The 20,860-nt window shown below is 36.2% G+C and overlaps 1 protein-coding gene across 5 annotated transcripts in view; it reads left to right on the top strand.

The window, feature by feature from the left end:
- Positions 1 to 20,860, top strand: part of fhod3a (formin homology 2 domain containing 3a) — a 244,989-nt gene that overhangs the window by 190,240 nt on the left and 33,889 nt on the right. For 4 of the 5 annotated variants that reach the window (XM_088601865.1, XM_088601864.1, XM_088601867.1 and 1 more), the window contains 5 exons: positions 485 to 562; positions 2,818 to 2,943; positions 5,378 to 5,512; positions 6,638 to 6,688; positions 11,075 to 11,286. In XM_088601865.1, the coding sequence (XP_088457991.1) occupies positions 485 to 562; positions 2,818 to 2,943; positions 5,378 to 5,512; positions 6,638 to 6,688; positions 11,075 to 11,286 (602 nt within the window). The remainder of the gene's footprint in view (positions 1 to 484; positions 563 to 2,817; positions 2,944 to 5,377; positions 5,513 to 6,637; positions 6,689 to 11,074; positions 11,287 to 20,860) is intronic. The other variant, XM_088601869.1, reaches the window with a different exon arrangement.

The raw sequence follows: 20,860 nt of genomic DNA, 5'->3' as shown, positions 1-20,860 counted from the left end.
TGTTTTTGTGTCATGTTTAATGATGGTAAAGACATTTTTTTTCAAAGGATCATGGAGATAAATTGTACTTCTTATTATTGTCAGTATCAGTTTAAGATACACATCTGGTCATATTTGATCAAATTCAGGATGCATGCTTCTTGGGACCGGACAGTCTAATACGACATTAACTCTGCGTTGTTCTTAAAATGTGGCATTATGGAAGTATTGCCTGTGTATGATTTAGAAGCTTGATTCAAACCCAGAGAAGGTAGTTTTCAATTAACTACTGTTCTAGTAGATTCTGTCATAGTCCTGTTTGAGATTTCACACCACTTTTCCTTAACAGTACTAATGCAACAATTAGTAAAAATGGCCTACAACGTGATTCCTTTTTATATACAGTAGTGCTGTTTAGGGTTTCTTTTGTATGTTCTTTGTCTCCTCCTCCTGTGGTGCATGTATTTTCTTTTTCCCATTTTCTTTCTCTGTCTCATCTTCACAGTCAGGCAGATGCTTCATACGCAAGCAAAAATTTGGATTCCTATGATCCATATTCAGCCAGGTCTTACACCTCTGGAAGGTAGGTTACCTTCACTGAATGACTAGTTAATGTTCATTACAGTTTAGTTTCAGTGGTCCTGGATATTGACTATCGTATATTCTGAATGCCACTCAAGGATTGTGGTAACAACAATTTATGGTCTACTCTTGTTTGATCCTATAGTGAAGATTTATTTTTGCAAAACTGGAAGTTGGAGAAAACACCCTTTTCCTGGAAAAATCTGAAAAGCTGCATCGTATAAACACTTCCATAAAAGTGGCATTTAAATAAGAACATTTGAAAAGAAGAGGTCAAAGGACAAACCACAGGGTCGTGCCCTTCCCACCTTACAAGAAACACAATGCACGAGTTAAGATTAAAGACTGGAAATAACATGTTGGTAATATAAACAACCGAGGAAGTATAATAATGTATTCTTTGGAAGGCTACTGTCTGTTCATTACTGTAGCCAAGAACAGACACTATAGGAAATTTTACTTGGCCATGTCCATGAGTCCTTACTGTGCCCTAACCAATGGTGAGCCACAGTGCACTATTGGTTAGGTGGGAAAGTCAACAGTATATCATTCATCAGAGACCACAGTTGAAAGTCTGGTGTCTAAAAGCTAGTGATTCTCTCTGTAACAGATGCGTCAGCCTTGTATTTAATACAAGAAGATTATTACTAGGTCCTCTAGTCTTGCAGTCAGAGCACAAACAAATAGCTTCTTGGTGGACATAAAACTTTTAAAATGGGAAAATATTAATGTATTAATAAAGTGCCATTTGCTGTAGATTGATTGCATGTCAGTAATAAATCACTAATCATAAACCCCTATAGTAAGCAGCAGAAGGTGTCTTGCTCCATCCGTTATACTTTTTAAATGTATCAACTGCTATCTTGTTGTAAATCTTTGTCCAATAAACTAATATGAGACTGATGATTGTTCTTCTAACCTACCCATTCCTGGATGTTGGGGTGCTGAGTTGGGCTGAACAGCAACTGGTTTAATTTAATTTCTAACAGTAGATTGTTGTAATGCTTATTCTGCGTATTAACAACCAGCATCTAAACCCAGTACTTACCAGAGCAAAGCAAAGTTGATTTGGAAGAAGACAGGATTTTGGCTTTAATTCTAACTATGCAACACCTGCAGAAGCTTTTGTCAGCCTTTTGGCATCTGTGTTCATTTATCTCTGAATTCACAGGGCATTCACTGTCTGCTGTTGAGCTGTTCTCAGTGGGAGTTGTCTCATATAGTTGTAATAATATAGAAAAAAAACATTTTTGTGACATCCCTGCCTACAATTGCAAAGTAGTATAATCTTTAACATACCAATGAGAAAATATATTGCTTTGACAGAGATTTTAAAACTTTAATTTCCCAGTAAACACAGGTAAGATATGGACTCTTACTGAAAATATTATGTACCATCCCTAATTGTTAAGCACTGTTTAGTTAATGGTTTTCTTGAGACTGTTATTAAAATGAGCTTTCATTTGCACTAAGCATTTTGAGTACTTTGCTCCAGGGGGCAATAGCAGTTTTCAACCCATGTTACAAACCAACCATCTTAAAAGTTATAAATTCATACTGTATCTACATTTACAATCATTAAGAACATAATGATGGTTTTGGACAAAGGTATGAGTTAACTACAGTAGGGAGCTTTTTAACCTGTTGAAGTATTTAAAAGAAATTAGGGAGGAAGTGATTAACCTTTACAGATGCTGATGAAGACATTACCATGTAACTTCATTTTTAGCCGTGCTTTGAAATGGTTCACTTTTTCTTGCTGATATGAAATGCAAACGTACTCCATTTCATGTTAGTGTCATGTCAATTGTCAAGTCCGGGTTATTTTGGGGAACTTCTTTGAATTGGGCAATGATTTCCAGCTTGTTTTAGCACATCTTGAATGCATATTTAATTGCAGATCCCCGTGGCTTCATTTGTGAATGCATACAACATAAAAATGCAGTGAAACACTTAGTCAAACTAAATAAAAAACATATTTCTCCAAAAAGCTTGATCTATTATGTGTTTGTGACACAGACCAATGGTTGCATTGCTTGCATATCATTCTGCTGTTTCATTATTTTTGTTAACAATTTTACATTTTTGATAGATAATTCAGAAATCCTACTGTATGATGATTTTTCCTATGATTTTAACTCTTTTTTTGTGACTAGTACTTTAAGTGTGATGCTGTGACTGAGATTTTTGTACCGTAGTTGTTGGGTGTCTGTTGTGTGTGGTTTGTCACTGACCCTTTTTCCTGTCTGTCTATAGACCTGGCACCTATGGAAACAGTCCTTACTCTGCTGGCAGGAGTTTCACTGCTCTGAGTGCACCCTCCACCCCCACTACCCGCTATGGGGCCTCTGTATCACCTTCTCCAGAGACCAAGACAGAAAGGTTTGTTGTAGTTTTTCCCCAGCCTTTGAGCTGAGCCAACAAGGAGTTAGGAACAGGTGTTCTGCAGTACTATATTCTATTAGTAGTATTGGTACTATACCAATCTGTTATGGGAATCAGTTATAAAAATGAAAACACAGACAGACAAATCTTTGTATCACCCATATGGAGGATGGGCATCTCTAACCACGCACATCCAAGCATAGGCCAAGGTCAATTCGAGGTTTCACTGCATCTGTAACATTTCTACATATTATGCTAATTTCTTAGTTATCGGTACATGTTTCACATGATCACTGTAAATTGTTATACTTAGCAAATTATATATTTCCATTTGTACAATTTTGCAATTGTAATCTTTGCCTTGTTTCAGCACAGATGCTAAAAAAATGTTAAAGGTACCCTTCCCAGAACAAATGAGTAATATTAATCCTACCCATTGTAGTACCCCTAGTACTACAGTAGAATGAAAAAAATAATAGAATAGAGGCGATCTAGAGATGTTAATGTAAGAAAATGTACAAACCCATTAAGAAAAGTTCATATGTTCTGGTCTGTTATCAGTTTTGTGCACGCTTTGCTCATTTTGAAAAGTAATTATGTTAGGTGGATGCACAGGAGTAGCTGTTGGGAGATGCAAAATGACATTTTGTTGGGAAACAAAGTCTTAAACTCCTACTGCTCCATATGCAAGAAAATACCAAATGAGTAATCATCAGAAGAAATGTTTCTTGACAGGGAAAGATAAAGTGTTAAAACTGGCCATCCATAACTTTTTTTTTAAATTCTATCCATGTATAACAGTTCTAATATGATTCAGATGTTTTTTTTTTCTTTTATATTGAATAATGTGTCCCAATAGGTGTAAAGCTCTTACATCATTTTCATTGGTATCACAAGGTCTTCTTGTGATACTCGTAGGACATATCCTTTTCAGGTTACCATCCATGTCCCTGTTATATTTATTGATATTCCGTAATAAATCACTAATTTCTATTAAAAAATCTAACGAAAATGAAAAAATTAAGCAAAAATAAAAATTTAAGAACATGCTCAAGAACATAAAGATGTTCTATTTGAGAGAAACAAGAAGGTATCTATGAAGCAGTCTTCAGTCACATACAGTACATCTTATATTTACTACGTTATTCAAAATATATTGAAATAATATTTTGTCTCATATTCTGTTAGAAAAAAGCATACAAGAAACATTAAAAAGTTAAATGAGTAAATAAGCTAGATTTAACAAGCTAGCTACAATCCTACTGATGCTGACTGATTCCATATGAAATTAACAGTTTGCAGCACAAAGCAGGCTAAAAAAAATGAAAAACTCATGTACTGTGAAACAAATTTCCAACAAGCACACTCAACAAGCATTTAACTTGTTTCACAAGGCCGCTTGAACACCTGCTGCAAATGAAGAGTTCCCCTAACAACTAGATTAATAACAAATATTTTAATTTTATAGTTCAAAATGGATTAACATTTTATGTAATAATAACTGGTTGCATTAAAATATTGCTTTACAGTGTATTACATCTGAATTGTGAGTATAGAGTACCCACTTCATCCAATACTGAAGTATAACACCCAATTAGTGCCAGCAACACAGTACACACCAAAAAAGGTTTAGGACTGTAAATTGTTTCTTTAATGGAAAAAAGGAGGAAATTTAGGGGAGCCAGGTTAAGTAAGTACACAAGCAGAAGTAAAGTGCAATTTAGCCAGAACATTGAGGTTAACTTAATTACTATTAAGAATGGTGCCATGAAATCCTTAATGACTTAGCAATAAGGGCCTCTAATTTCATCTGACAGATGATACCTCCTACAGAACACTGTCCGCTGGCTCCATACTAGTGCATTAGTGTACAAACACTGCTGTTTTGTACCTGTCCTTTGGTGTTGAATAAAACACAGGTTGAAAAGTAATCTCCTTGTATTAAAATACTATAAAAATAAATTACCACTGAGCCATTTGTTGCTAAATCTCAAACTGGAAAAAGCAAATGTTTAATGATAGAGTTTATTCTTTTGAATATAGCTGCAGAAGACATCTTGTTTTGGTTTTTGTGATGATCAGTAAAAAAAGACAGCATATAGGACAGTAAAGAAACACCACACACACGGCAAACTACATTTTACAGTAATTAAACATGATAAAATATATTTTATACGTTAAATATAATCAATGACATAAACGCAGTGGAACAACTCAGTTATGTTTCTCAGTTATGTGATGAGAATGGAAGGCCTGTTAAGGCCAAAACATAGTCAAGTCAGCAAAGAACTGTAAAGTGGGTTCCAGTTTTGCTGTTAAACTGTATTTCTTTTAGCTGGGACTTGCTATAAACTTGTTGGAAAGACTTGAGGCCAAAGTATCATGTTGAACTGTTTTGGAGCCAATTTCAGTTTTTATTGTTGGTTTGTAGACCAGCTCTTGGGGGACTGCTGACCTCTTCCTACCGACAGCACCAGGAATCTCTGGCAGCTGAAAGGGAGAGGCGACGACAGGAGAGAGAAGAGAGGTTACTGAGGATAGAGCGCGAGGAGAGGAACAGATTCAAGTAAGAATGAAAAACAGAGGTCTCCTTAATATCATAGATCAACAGCAGATACACTTTTTTCTTACTTCTTATTGAGATAATAATATTTCACTTACGTAACATATTAGGTAACAAGAATTACCTTGTAAAATGTATAACATACTGTATCTAATTAATATGATTCCAGGTTCCATATTAAACAGTAGAGTTAAATTCTTCAGATGTGGTCCTTGAGGTTCACATGCAGGAGATTTTAATTAAAGTCACTGAAGGGCTTAAAGAGCCCCTTCAATACTTGATGTTGGCATGGGAATACAGTCATTTTGGGTAGGCCAAGTCAATGGTCACTTCAATTAAAATTGAAAGCTTGGGTGGAATGAAAGTTTGGAGACCCCTGGTCACTAAAAACTGGCTTTGAAGAATTGAACCAGGGTTTTATTTAATAATTGTTTTAATTATGAGCTTTCGGGATCCCCAAAACATTAGCATATTTGTCCTTTTGAGAATAATGCGTGACAGCAGCAATTTGTTTTCTTGGCCACATGACATTGATCATTGGAATCGAGCCCCTTACCCACTGCCAGTTCACATAAGCAGTGGAGATTTTTAATATTTCATATTGTTCCCAGACACCTTAACAACTTTCACTTAAGAAACCACCTTGTGTATGTCTTTCGAAGAAATACTGTTACCTGGAAACAGTGAACTGGGTTTGCAGTGCTTACAGTTCTAATGCCAACTGGGGTAGAGGTCCAACTGAGGAAGCCAGCTGCTAATCTCAAGTCCTGCAGCATTTACTCCCCTCCTCTTCATTAGGTCATCTGCTCTACAGTAACCCATGTGAGATATAGCTGATAGCCCCTAATAAGAATATTAAAAAATAATTTGGTGTGGTGAGCCTCCTAATGCTTTGAACCAGCAACAGTATCAAAGCAGTTTTATACAATAATCTATTTTTTATTAAAGTGAGGATGCTAAAGAAATCACTAAATAAAAATGTTTTACACATTGTTTTGCCAAAAAACAACAAATCCATGATATATATTTAGGGTCAGTTTGTTGTTACTTGATATGGTATAAACGTAGGTCTGTGTAATAACGTTTTTAGTCTTTCATCTTTTATCTTCGACTCTTTTTTTGTGGCAGTCGGGACTATGTGGATAAAAGGGAGGAACAGAGGCAAGCCAGGGAGGAGAGGTATGTATATTTCAGAAACATTCTTGCTGATCCTTTCTTAATGCAAGCATGCAAGCTTGAAACCTCTATAATAACACCAACAGAGTATATTTTAAGAGAAGTCTAGCTAATTATTAATTTGTAGGAAAGTATTTGGAAGTTCTCGAGCTCCCCCAGCTCTTTATCTATAATGATGTTACAACACATGACCTACACCAGCATTGTCCCATTACCTTTTTGGCATTTTTGGGAACCTGCCCTTACTTTGGAACTGTAACCTAAATCCCTGCAGGATCATAGATCACGCCATTTTGGGGAACACTGATCGAACACCTCCTTCTTTCAGACTTTCACTTTTCTCACAGTTCTTGTGCAGTTACTCTCATCACTCTCTCAGGGTGGTATCTTGGTGTGGTCTCTATAATTTAATCCATGAGATCTACACTGGGCAAAAGAGCTTTTATTCTAGTTTACTCCTTGGCAGCCAACTCTTAGAACTCCAAGGTCACACAGTTTCAAGGTCATCCAAACTCTCTTAGCTCATTTAACCATCTACAGCTACTATGAAAGTGTATTCATTAGAATATCTTCTTTCTGCAGTATTAACTTTATTAACTTCTGTTGTTCTTTCATCTGTAGCCTGATGATGTTTCTACCTTGCCAGGCAGTCCCTCATCTAGGTACAGGCCTGTCTGTCCCTGTCCCAGCAACCCACAGCTGGTCAAAGACAGAACATCTCTTCATCATTGGGCCTATCAGATAAACTATCCCCCTATACTATAAACTGTAGAGCTGCAATGAATTACTGTACAGCATACTTTGCTAGATCTTCTCAGGCTGCTACATAGCTCACCGAGTCCCAGTCACGCTTGAGGAGAAAGTCAAGCTTGAGGAGAAACTCGTTCCTATCTAAGGAGACCCAACTCTTTCTCCTGACTGATCACATTTGTCCAGAGACACCTTCTCCATACCAAACAGTAGCACCACCAAGTTTGATCTCTTATTCTTTCTCTGTTGTGATACAAGCACTTTTCCTACACTACTGAACTCTTCCTCAGGCAACACTCTTATAGGTCTCTCGATTACCTAGGGGCAAGGCTAATTCCATTAGAGCCTATCCTATCAGCCCCTTTCCTTCCTGTGGAATTCCAGTCACTCTTCCGATTGCCCCACCATCAAAGCTCAGGTGTGTCTAATTTAGCATCTGCTTCTTGTTACTTTCAGCAGCCATTTTGGCTGAAGGCCACAGCATTGGGCCTAATTTGAGCCAAGACAGTGGCTCCCCACAGAAGCCCCTTCTCACTCGATCACATCTACTTAACTTAACTTACAGATTGGGGTATATCTGCAGCAGTGACCTTCTTAAATGTAAATCTCATAAATGCACCTACTGTATGTTTTTCGTCCATATTACTCTTTTAAGATATGTTAGCACTTAGGAAAAGCAACCAAAATGCAAATAAATATTGTGTTCTTCAAAATGCAGAGGAAACATCTTCTCATCTAGTTGTATTCATTTATTTTCATATTGAAAAGACTTTCTAAATATGCAATGAAAATCAACTGTTTTCATTTTTCTATCAGGTGAACAAAAAAAGCAGTGTAGCACTGCAACCACATTCTTATGCAGGAATCTGTAGCTGTGGGTGGTATTAAATCCCTACCTAAATCCAAGTCTTATAATTGAATAATTGTTTTCAGGTTAAAATGTATCACATCAACGTTTGTTCCTCACTGGAAAATGTTTAAATCCCGTCTTTTTGTCTCAGATTAAAAGGATGCTGCATTTTAAACAATTCTTGATATATTGCTTAGTTGAACACTCACTGTGCCTGGAAATATTTGTAGAGCATTTTTCGATGAACTGTATCAAGAGAAAAAAGAATCAGTTATAGTGTTTTTAACACAAACAGAAAATGCCATTTTGATTATTCCATACTCTCTTTGATTCTGAATTGACTGCTGTGGTAGATTTGGCATTCTCTGTGCATTTAATGTTAAATAAAAATGAATAATTACATAAGATAAATCAATATAAATAATTCAATTAAATATAATTTGATATAAAGCATGTGCACATTCCATTATTTGTGTTGTAGCTATATTGTTATATAGTGCTAAAACAATAGATTATAACCTAAAAATTGGGACAGTGCAAGAGGATTCCTGACATCAGTGACCTTCCGGTTTCCTGAGTTTAATGAATCACATCACTTAAAACAGCAGAAAATGTTTGAAGTGTTTACAAACATTGACATTGCAGCTTTGTAATCCCAGCCAATTTCATTGACCATTTAGAAAAAGGTCTTTCAAGTCGCTGATTTAATCCATTTAAGAGGAAAAAATATTTTCCTTCTGTTTCACATCAAGGCAAAAAATCAATGGAAAGAAAGTTTTGCAAATACAGTATATCATACTCATTAAAAAAACAAGCAAGTCATATGTAGACAGGTCTCATGGATTTACATTTGCCCTGTTGTCCTGAAACACAGAAAAGCTCAGTAAAATTCTGATAGTTCAGTGAAAAATAAGTTGGTGCCTGCTGGTCTAATTAAATTATTTAAACCAGACCGAATTTCTCCACTCCCAGGTAAAGTATTCTGTTTGCCCCTAAAGAACACAGTGACTTTGAATTTGTTTGTATTGTTAGCCACAAACATTTGGAAGGAGACTATGCCTTAACAAAATCAGTTTATACAAACCAATGCTTCACTAAATTAACATAACAGACCAATTCATTTTTGTTGGGCTTTTGTACTTTACATGCAATATTGAGGCACACCAGTTTCTTCTTCTGCTGCACTACTTATGGTGGTATCCTTCTCTAAATAACCTTAAAGTCCATTTGCTCAAAATTAGTTGGCATGATATAAAATAATCTATAAGAATTCCTGCAGAAGCCATGCTGGCATCATGTGTTATGTTACTCTGCAGAGTGGAAAAAATGCTTATAAACAAATGTACTTATATTAATCACCCACTGTTGTGTTTAATGACACAAAAATGGTATTTGGTAGGTTCCAACAGCCAGCACATTGAGAATTGAATTTAGATATAGCTTGTAATTCATGAAGCATACTTTCCCATGACTTAAATGCATTGTGGTTGTACTTACTGCAACCACTTAACTATACCAGAATAGAAGGCAGATGTACTCCCCACCGGGACTATGAGATATACAGTGCAGAGTAAAATATAGGTGTCATGGCCTAAGTATTACCGCCATACATTAAGACATTTAAGGAGAACAGGACAAGGTGTGTAATTTTCATTGGATAAGGATAAGAATGATCCCAGTCCTGTAAGTGATATATGCTTGGATTCCCATGTAGCCCAGTAGCTACAGTATATGTACATTGATGATTTTCCTGGAAAAGAATAACGTGCTTCCCTTCAAGACTTTGACACTGAAAGGATTACTTTAAAGAAGTACGAGTTTGATTTGGTTACTGTTTTCATAATAATCAAGGGATAAAATAAGATATGTGTTCTAAAAAAGGAAAGCATCTGGAAAAAGTTCACATTTCAAGTTATTTTAGGTTTAATCTGTGAAGTACAAATCCAGAGAATGTGATTGGTAGCAGCTCTTAATAAACAGTTAAGGAGCTCTGTCCCTCCAAATGCAAAACAGATGTATCTTTGTTCTTCTAAACAGACTTTGATGAATAAACTATACGTGACGTAAAAGCTACACGACTGGGTATCAGAATGCTTCAAGAGGAAGGGAGTTTTTTTTCAAGAATGTTAATAAAAAATAAACCTGAATAGAGAGAATGAGAGAGTACTGTTCCCCTCGTGTGCTGCACAAATCTGGTCAGACAGAAAAGCCGGCATGAGTCTCAGGATTTGGAGCAGAGACATTTAAAGTTTTAACCTTAGAGTTTGCAAAATGGTTTTCTTCTATAGATAAAAGAGCAGAGAGTTACTGCATAGTAGTAAAGCAAATACACATATATTATTTCGAGGACAACTTTTAAAAAAAAAAAATTGAATGAATGCCGGTTACCGCAGAAACCCTTGTGAGAACAGGAGATTTATGCAGTGGACGGCACATCTTGAAAAGGTTTAGGATGATTTACCTCTGAAGTTCAGCCTTCCTACTGGAAAGTAAAAGCAGAGGTTTCTGTTGAATATTTTGACTGGTGATAACTTACCCACTGAAGGGGAACAGGCAGTCGATTTGTGAAAAGGAATGCAGCCGATGGTAGTGGAAGTCTTTACTAAGGTGTGAAATGTCATTGTAACCGGTAAAAAAAAAAGAGGAAAAAACTGAATTCCAAAGGGATTTGACTTAGTTACTCGGGAAGAGACAACTTAATGCACTGAGTAGCACCGGAGTGGAGTCTTTCCTTGCAGCGCACACTGTCGTGTCCCATCTGGGCTGAGGGAATAATCTCGCCTTTTCAGGTACAAGCACGTGGAGAGGCTCGCAGCAGAGGAGTACGAGAAGGAGCGAAACCGAGTGGCTCCAAGGGGCAGAAGTGAGCTCACTCTCAGCCTGAGTCCACCCTCGGCAGCTGGCTCCCCTGTTCCCAGGTGTGCCACCCCATCCTCTGCAGATTCCCAGGAGGAGCCAGAGACACCGTCCACACCAGGCCAGCCATGCCCAGCTACACAAGGTAACCAAAGCCATTCTAGGGGATTATTAATTTAATGGAGGTTAAAGGCAAAAATTGGTTTATGTAATTTTAGTCAAACTGCGTTATTGATAATGTATTTGGCAGCTTTTTTTTTCTTTTTTTGGACTTAGTCCCAATTCTTTAAATAATTATAATGAACAGGGAAATGATATTAAGAATTTTGTTTTCACTTCACAAATAACAGTGGTGTAAAGTGGAGTGCTGTTGAAACCAGTTCCTCAGGGTAAAGTCTAGGATGGATTCCATGCAGTGGTCTCCTGTCTCTTGCAGCTTGAAGAATAATGTATAGCTAAGATGTAGACAGGGGATGTTAATATGATTAGTAATATATTAATAATAACGTTCAAGAAATAAGAAGTATTTTTGAACAGATTTTTTCCCCCATTTTAAAAGTGTTTGTTTAGGTGCTCCCCTGTTAGCATAAACAATTTGCAATGTTATAGTTTTCCTTTAATACTATTACTATTAGGTTCTTGACATTTTTTGTAGATTAAGATGTTTCTGCCTGTAATGGTTTCCATTAAGTATTTCTCTTGCTGTATTTTGAGGAGGCTTGTTTCAGGGTTTCTATTAGGATTTATGACTTATATATACTTTCCAAATTTACTGGTAGAAAAATCCGTAGTCCATAGGCATGTTACCTGTGAAGAAGGGCTTGTATATAAAAGTTTATTCTTTTCCTGTCTACTAAATAAGGACCTACAGTATATGCACTTTCTTCTTTTTGCTTCACAGGACTTTGCTAACAAATTTCTGACTGATTTATGTGTAAATGAAAACAAACTACAACTTCCTGTCCTTACAATCGGAGTTAACACAATATTTCCTGTCCGTGTAGCTCCTAGATCTCCTGTTATTGCATTTAAATGAATATTATCCTTCTTTCTGTAGAAGCTTTTGCCAAACTCCTGCATTAATGCCTATACAGACTTCTCTGTAAGGTGAGCTTATACCTAAAGTGCCTTAGAGTCTCACAAGATGAAAGAAACTTTAATTTCCTTGAAGAGGAGGATAATAAATATCCTGTCTCTGTTAATAAATCTACTTTCACACTTGAGATAATATCTAGTTATTATGGTGAAAACCCCTATTTGAAATGTGTATACATTATTAGTGGCCGGAGGATGGCAGAAAATATAATAGAGCAGTGTTAATAATTGGGTTTACTTGAAAAATGGATGGTTGGTGGTTGCAAGTATGATAAATGGATATGCAAGCACTCAGCTATTCAGATAATTTATGACAGCTAGTTTCTCAAGCATTTTAGATATTAACATTACTGATTTACTGGTGCAAATGTATTTTTGATTGCGCGAAGAAAGAAGAATGTCAAATGTGTTCGACTGCAATTCTTTTTGGCATCTCTTTTGAAGAGCAATCTTGACATAAACAATAGGAGGCCAAGTTTATTATAGTGTTTTTGTGTTATAATGCTTCTTGCCAGCTAGTTTACTCCTTGTGCTAAAACAGTAGGATTCAAGGGGAGCAGGCGTCTGCAGTCTTGGAAATCCAGTCTAAAAACCATCATTGAATTATTAACTTAAAATGGAGGCTTTCAACAGGGTATTTAGTTTTAGAATCTTATTTAGAATGTTTACATGCCAGACATGATGCTAAACCCATAGATTGGCTCAAAGGTCTGTGCAATTTCACCATTTATCCTTTATTTTCATTTAGATTATTTTGCACTTTACTGGGTTAAACCACACACTAGATGGAGCAAAACAGGGATTTTGAATCCTAGTGCACTGTGAGCAGAAGGAAAAATCAATTAAACTAACTCATCTTACGATGCCTGTAGCAAAGCAAAACCACTTTTATTAGGGTAATTACTCAGGGCTACTGTCGTTTTTTTCTCCAGTAGAAGGAAAAGCAGATTGAACAAGGAGTTCTGCCACTTGTTTTCAGTTCAGCATTTGCATGATGTCCCAATCTCCAGCTTTACTTCCAGTCCTCGTGGGCACTTTTTCCTGAAAGACACAGCTGCTACTCTTGCCAAAATGCACTGAAAAGCCACAGTCCCACATATGGAAGCACCATTATCTCAGACACGTATTTAACATAAACAGGAATATCCTTAAATAAAGGCAAGGGTTCATAAATGACCTATAAAGATTACTTTCTCCTCTGGGTCTCCATGTTAAACCACAGGACTGCACATTTTCAGGTGTTCACTCAAGTGAGCTCCTTAGACCTAAATAAAATTTATTACTGTAATCCAATCCTTTTTGTGTTGCATCCTTTGCTCCCCTTAAATGTCTGCCTTAGGTAAGTTAATGGATGTCATATGGGAATTGGATTCTTATCCTTATCCATATGTGTAGATAACATGTGCCAGGTAAAAGCTGGAGGTAGTTTCTTGGTGATAATAAGGTCATTCTCATTAATGGCTTGTAATGACCATATGTTATTTATGACCATAACTAACACATGGCAGGGTCAAGCCCTAGTGATTTCTAGAGGTACAACAAGTAGGCACCCACGGGTCAGAAATAAGGATTTTATTTAGGCCTGTAAACTCAAAACACACAAGAAATGCACCAATTCCACATTTTCCAATATTAAGCCACATACTTGTTTTATTCTCTAGTCCAAAGCACCCAGGTATTTGGTTATATGGCTGGAAGTGAGGCCCAGGATTGGCTAACTCACTGATTGATTGTGCATTGAGAGCAGAATAATGCATACACATTCACATGCAGATAATCAGGGTCCCCAGGAGCTCCACACTCTAGCCCAGCTGCACTTAATTTAGGGCAGGGCAGAAGTTAGAGCTTACTACACTAACAGGAGGAGTTCTGTAGCATGTTACATGCAAATTGTCTCTAAGTATTATCCCATATACTTTTGCTTCATAAACATTTTGGAGGAGCTGCTAAAATTAAAGCAGAGTAACATATGTACAAAAATTCACAATTAGGAGTTACCAAATATATATGAGCATCAACGGTTTACTCAGTGCCTTCACTCTTGGGTAAAATATGGCTAATATTTTTGTAAAAGAGTGATGCAGAATTGTTTCCATAAAGAATAAAAGATATTGCCTGGAAAGAGTACATAATGCAAAATGTCATCCACACAACAGTGCATATATTTATGTCGTTCAGGTGGGTAGCTGCGTCAGCATGCGTAGGCTTGCAAACGAACAAGTAAAGGTTTATTCCATGCTGAAAAGAGAAGAAAGGAAACACAACGTTTTGGCTGTGGAGCCTTCTTCAGGTGTAAAAAACTCAACTAATAATTTAGCTCTCAATTTTCACAAATATTTAAAAAAATGTTATTCCTGAAGTACAATTTGGCTTGATGCTGAATAAGCAGCATAGAGCAACATGTTGAGCCAAAGAAACTGTTGTTAAGCAATGAGTCATGTTTCAGCCTGTTCTGCAGTGACTATAGATAGACAGTGTACCACTGTTTTGGGAAGAAGTACAGTACCATCCGTGTTATGTACAGTAGCTGAAGTTGTAGACCAGTTCCAAGGTGCAGATGGGATGTTATGGGCTTTAGTATGGATGGAGATCACAGTGAGCAATTATGAATTGTTCTTTCTTTGTGTAATGCTATAGAAACAACATTCTTGCTCCACGTATTGCATCTTATGTTTTGCATCTTTATGCTCTCGTGTTTATGCTCAATAATGACCAGCCATACAGTATGTCATACATACAGTAACTGTCATACATCACAACATGTGTGATCCACTGGCCATTCTATTCTCCCAGCAGCCCAATAGAGCACATCTGGAACATGCTATATAGGTGAGATACAGCATTTATACTTGCTGATTTACGTTTTGCTAAGTGAAATATGATTTCCAAGAGAGGCATACTATAAACACACCAATAATCTCAAAACCATGTTATGTGCAAGCATTGCTAGCAGCAGAGGATACTTGAGATATTGAACTTGTTCATTGATAAAATGAATCAACAAGGTATTTAACCTCCTTTGATTTTATCATGGTTTTGAACTGCATCTTACTGTAGGTGTTCCAGCATATTTTCTTCCATAAACATAAATAAATATTGCCATATCTTAAAGCTGATTCTTTATCCCACACTTTTAATATGTCAGGAATATAGATGCAGATGTAGGGAAGTGTGAAACTATTGAAAATTAAACCCAAATTAGATCACTTAGGATAACAATTTCCTTTAGTTTGACTCTACTTTTGAACTCATTGACTGAATATCCTGAGAGGCAGGAAAGAAGGAAAGAGTGTATAGGCTTTGTTTGCGGAAAGTGCTTAAATACTGCCCAAGTTCTGCTCTGATTGCCAACAGGCCTGCATATACGTTCGTTTACAAAAACCCTATACTACCCAAATGGACTATCTTTGATTCAGTTCTTTAAGACAGTATGAAGTTATGGTATATTAAATCAAAATCAAGGCATTGACAAATGACCTTCTTAAGGTACCATCATAAGCTTTAAACAAACTCTTGACTCAGTGACCCATCTGGCTATATGACCCATCATGATTATTTGGCTGGTAGTAGCTAAGAAAAGATCTCTATCTACAGTACCAGCTGCCACATTCAGGCTAGATTGTTTATTTCAGACTATAACAGAGTAAAGAAGTGCTTCCAGCATTCTGTCCTAAAAACACTGGCACTTAACTATCATCACCGATGTAGCTGTTTGGTATTGTTCAGTGATTGCCCTTTTGTACTGTTTCTGCATGTTGTAATGTGACTATACAGTATATAAATGATGTCTGTATGAACACAGCAACCAAAATATGGCCAAACAACAACACTGCAATGCTTTCAGTCTAACTTACCTTGAATTTAGCTCGTTTACAATGTACACTTTAACAGTATATGTAACTGTATAAGAGATGTGTCATCAACAAAATGAATTCCTGTTTACTAAAGTAAAATATCTTTATGTTTCAAAAGTTCTCATAGAAATGTAACATTCAGTGATTAGGACTAGGAAAGTGCCTATGAATAACTGGTAGATAGACATCAGTATTTGCTTTGGCGATGTCACTGAGAAAAGTCTCAGGAGTTTGCTGCCAATTTGATGATAAAGTGGAAAATTCCAAACTTTCGATTCAAGACAGATAAAGCCACAAGCCAGTGATTTGTTCGTGATTGCAGTGGACTCATGTTGTGGTTAAAGAGGCTTTTTTTTGCAGTTTCTTCAGCTTTTAGCACAATAAGGGACAGGGTGTAACTTAAATCTTCATCTCTCGCTTTAGCACCTATGGGTTGTGAATTTTGGAACAAATTATTTGGAATATGTTTTCTCTTTCTTATGTAATAGTTTAGATTCCAGATAATGCATCAAAGGTTTTCACACTGTGTATGAGACTTGAGTAGTGATTGTCTAACTAAAAAGTAATGACTAAAATAAGCTCAGGTAATGGTTCCAAGTAAAGTAATGGGATAATTTACAGTTAAGCTCTTTCTGATGCTTTTGGAGCACTTCTGAAACTTTCACATGAAGGATTTTGATGTGGATACAAGCTGGGCTGTGGCGAGAACACAATCCTAAACAGAGGTTAACACTAATCCTCAGCCTTCCAGAGCACCTACTGATGTGGTTATCACACCATGCGGAAGAAAAAGCAATTCTGGCAGATTTTATTCAAACAATATACTGGAACAATTTCAAATCCACAGTCTGCTCCATGTCTTTTTTTTCCTTCCCACACCTATTGTGTCTCTGGCGTGATTGTCATTATTGAATGTTTACAAAGCCTTTCAGCCAATTAAAATTCCAATCTAAATCAGAAAATTTGGAAAACTCCACCGACAATTGTTAGATTTTATGTCTCCTCCTGAAGGTGGCCTAACTTATATTTTCTTTTTGCTAACTCAACCTCTTAGGTGTTGACTTCGCATTTCCATTCAAATTTCGATTCTGAGATTGTATTTTTATATTTCCATTAAGGGGTGCGTGCAAAAATTGAAAAGCATACTGAGACGGAGAATAATATAACTGTAGATTGTTTTTTTTTTAATGTGGTCTTATCATTTGTAACACAGAAGCCAAAGGGAATATCATTGTCTTGTGCAAGAACATCATTGTATTTTTGTTTTCTAAAAAAAAACACTATGTGTAACATACACAGACCAATAACAAAGATCAAGAATGTAAAAATATGTAAAAATGGTGAGAGAATTTAAGTCAGTTTTTAATTGTATTTATGAAGTGCGTTCCATCCCAGAGGATCCAAACGGATCTCACAGAGCTCCTACAATATAGCATGGAACTCAATTCACCCAATTTTAGATAATACAGATCATGCAAGCCCAGATGCACACTCTTCTGAAAAGTGCCAATAGATCATTAATAACCTACTAGTCGGGACTCTTGTTTAACATCTCATCTGAAGATATGAAGCCAGTACAAAAAAGAAGCATTTATAAATTAAGATGATGTATGTTTTTTAATGTTGACTGGTATACAATTGTAGCTGCATGTATATTTTTCTATGAGTAGCTTGGATATTGGATCGCATTATATTTATAATGCATTAGTTGTATTTAAGATCTTCATTGTCTTTTTGACAAGTCTCAATACATAACGAATAGAATGATTTCCTACTGAATGTGTTCCAGGTTATAGGTAGGTTATCACTAACTGAACATCCTTTGTGGCAGAAGTGTGTAGTAATGGTTAGGGTGGTGGATTCATAAAAGTTTTGAAAGAAATGTTAGTTCAAATCCCCAAATCATGTATTTCTCTTGTACTATTCAGTAAGGTATTTCACTACGTGCTTCACTACGTAAAATGCCTGGTTGTATTAATAATGGATACAACTATAAATCCATTTGGATGAAGCATATAAATTGTATAACTTTTTCTCACATTACAAAAGGACAGTACTGATCCTGCTTTTTTTTTACAGATCAACTTCATATTTCAAGCAAATATATTATGGTACTAATTTAAGGAAATATTACAACTAAACACTTCCTTTGCTGTTTGTCTTCCTGTTTGTAAATGGTGAGAATATCTTTGCTTCAGGGCTCAGAAAGGAAAGGGAACTCATAACGTCAAGCGACAGCGGTAATCCTTTAGATTTGGCTGCTAACCACATTAAACACATCTGCCTCTCCAACAACTTTCATGGATCCTTTTTGCATTAATTTAATTCATTTTTGGAGTCAGTCCCCTTTTTCTTTTAGCAGATGGGCCATATGCAGCTTGACATAATCTAAAGCCAGAGATTTCTGCAATTTACTATTTCTGTCCCCCAAGACAAAAGAATCCCAAGACAATAAGTAAAGTAAATCAAATTTATTATTCCTGGTCTCTGTTCTTTATGAGCTGAAAAATATCTAGAAATATTGATCCACAAATAGACTTTTAAAAGCTACACAGTGTGTAGATCTGAGTTTAATCTGGATTGATGTGAAAGCAGTCAATTTGTGAAGATTGCCAACTTGTCTCATTAACTATGTTAGCCAGCAGGTGGCACTAAGCTTTATTAAAACACAACTGCAAGTGGTTGTATATATATCTAAAGGTGAAAAACAATGTGACAAAATATTAAGTAAAGTTTCTGGGCTAAAGCAAAAGGGTCAAATTGTCCACGGACTTATTTGGACAATTCAGCACAATTCAGTTGTTTTTTTTATAAGACAATCTTGTATATAATTTAGAAAATACTTCACAGCTTTGAGGGCAGCTTAATAAATCACTGACTTTTTGGATGGGATTTACTCAAAAAAGGCTCTGCAGCCACATAATATTGTTTTTCTTGCTTAATACTTAAGTGTAGAATTCATTTCTATGTTAGCTTATTTTCTATTTAAAACAGATTTACTTTTATTTCAGCATTTGACACAGAACATTGTGATGGTTAAGGTTTAAATTTTCTTAACCCTTCATGTGGGTTTGAAATAACACAGTTGGCATCATTTACTGCTGACAGCACCAATATAACATGGTAATATTGCACTTTTTAACAGTCTGAAACATTTGTATGGCCTTGCACATTCCAGATTGTCACTTTCTGTGCCATTTTTAACTTTTGGGGATTTTGACTTAGTAAGGATAGAATTAGTTTTGGTTTTTTATTTAAAAGTATATATTTTCTTACATTCTTTGGATAAGTTTTCTTGATCAATGATGCTGTCAACAGGATGAAGAAAAGTTTCAAGACATATAAAAATAGGTGACCTAGTCATCACAGTAATAAACTAAGCCTACTTAAGAAAGTTAAGAACGAAATTGTGAGATTGAAATTATTACTTATTTTATAGAAATAGATTTAAGAAATAAAGGTGTTTGTTGATCCTGAAGTATTATTGATTTTCTTGCAACCAGACAGAATTGAATGAAGAATTCTATCCATTACTATGTTCTGTGTGAAATATTCTATATTGTGTTAATGAATGAAGAAGTGGAAATTGCGTCTTATAGACAGTATTCTTAATTACTCAGACATTTCTGAATTAGAACTTGTTCTTTCTTAAATAAAAAATTACAGAGCAGAAAAACTCTTTGGGTGGCCTCTAGATTAATCTTTTCCATGACTTAGCTAAATAGCTAAAGCTATTTTTCCAGTCTAATGTTCCATGTTAAACCAAGAACAAACAGTAGAGATGCTGTATCTTATGCTAACACAGTCTGCAGTTCCATTAAAAGTAAATTTAACATTTTTAAATGTTGCAAAGGACAAGTAAATGTTTATTCCATGCTGAGAAGAGAAGGAAAGAAACACAACATTTCAGCTGTGGAGCCTTCTTCGGGGATGCAGCTACCTACTTGAACATTTTTAAATGTTGACCTTTGAGCGCCTGCTTTCAGCATGCATTTTTCACAAGAAAGTGCAAAACCAAAAACATGTAAAACTTAATAGATTTCACAGTTTTGTTAAGAACAGAATTAAATCTGTTTTCTCAAATATATCTAGCATCAGATAATGTAGATGTGGAAAAATGTGTTCACAACAGGCTTGATTGAAAAAATAAATCATTAGAACAGATTATAATCGGGCAACAGCAATTGGGGGTTTTACAGTAGCGCAGTAGTTAGTATTGGGGCCTTGGTTTCCATTAATGCATCAATCTGCATGGAGTTTGTATGTTCCCCATGTTTGAATGGGTTTCCCCTGGGTTCTCTGGTTTCCTCCCACAGTACAAAGACATACTGGTAGGTTAATTGGCTTCTGGGAAAACTGGCCCTGGTGTGAGTGTAGGTGTTTTTGTGTCTGTGCCTTGCAATGAACTGGCATCCCATCCAGTGTGTATCCTGCCTTGAGCGAACTGCTTTGCCAGGATAGGCCCCAGCTCCCCCATGACCCTGAATTGAGTAAAGCAGTTAGAAAATGGATGGATAGATGGAAAAGCTATTGGATGACATTCTGTAGGTGCTGTTCCTACCCTGTACAAAAAGCGAATTATTGCTTTAGGTGGCTCTACTGAAGCATTTATTCATTATTTTATTTGGTGAATTGAACCCTTCCTTGGTTCACTTAGAAAACACTTTCTTTCCAGTGTAGTGACTTGTGGATTTATACACAGATGTGGAGGTAGATGAAACACATAACATGTTGGTAACACATGGGACCTTAATCCTGTGATGCCGCTTG

Source organism: Lepisosteus platostomus, chromosome 12 (genome assembly GCF_059453375.1).
Source record: "Lepisosteus platostomus isolate fLepPlt1 chromosome 12, fLepPlt1.hap1, whole genome shotgun sequence".
Lineage (NCBI taxonomy): Eukaryota > Metazoa > Chordata > Actinopteri > Semionotiformes > Lepisosteidae > Lepisosteus > Lepisosteus platostomus.
The sequence above is the reverse complement of the archived record's forward strand: the minus strand, read 5'-3'. Positions and strand labels throughout refer to the sequence as shown.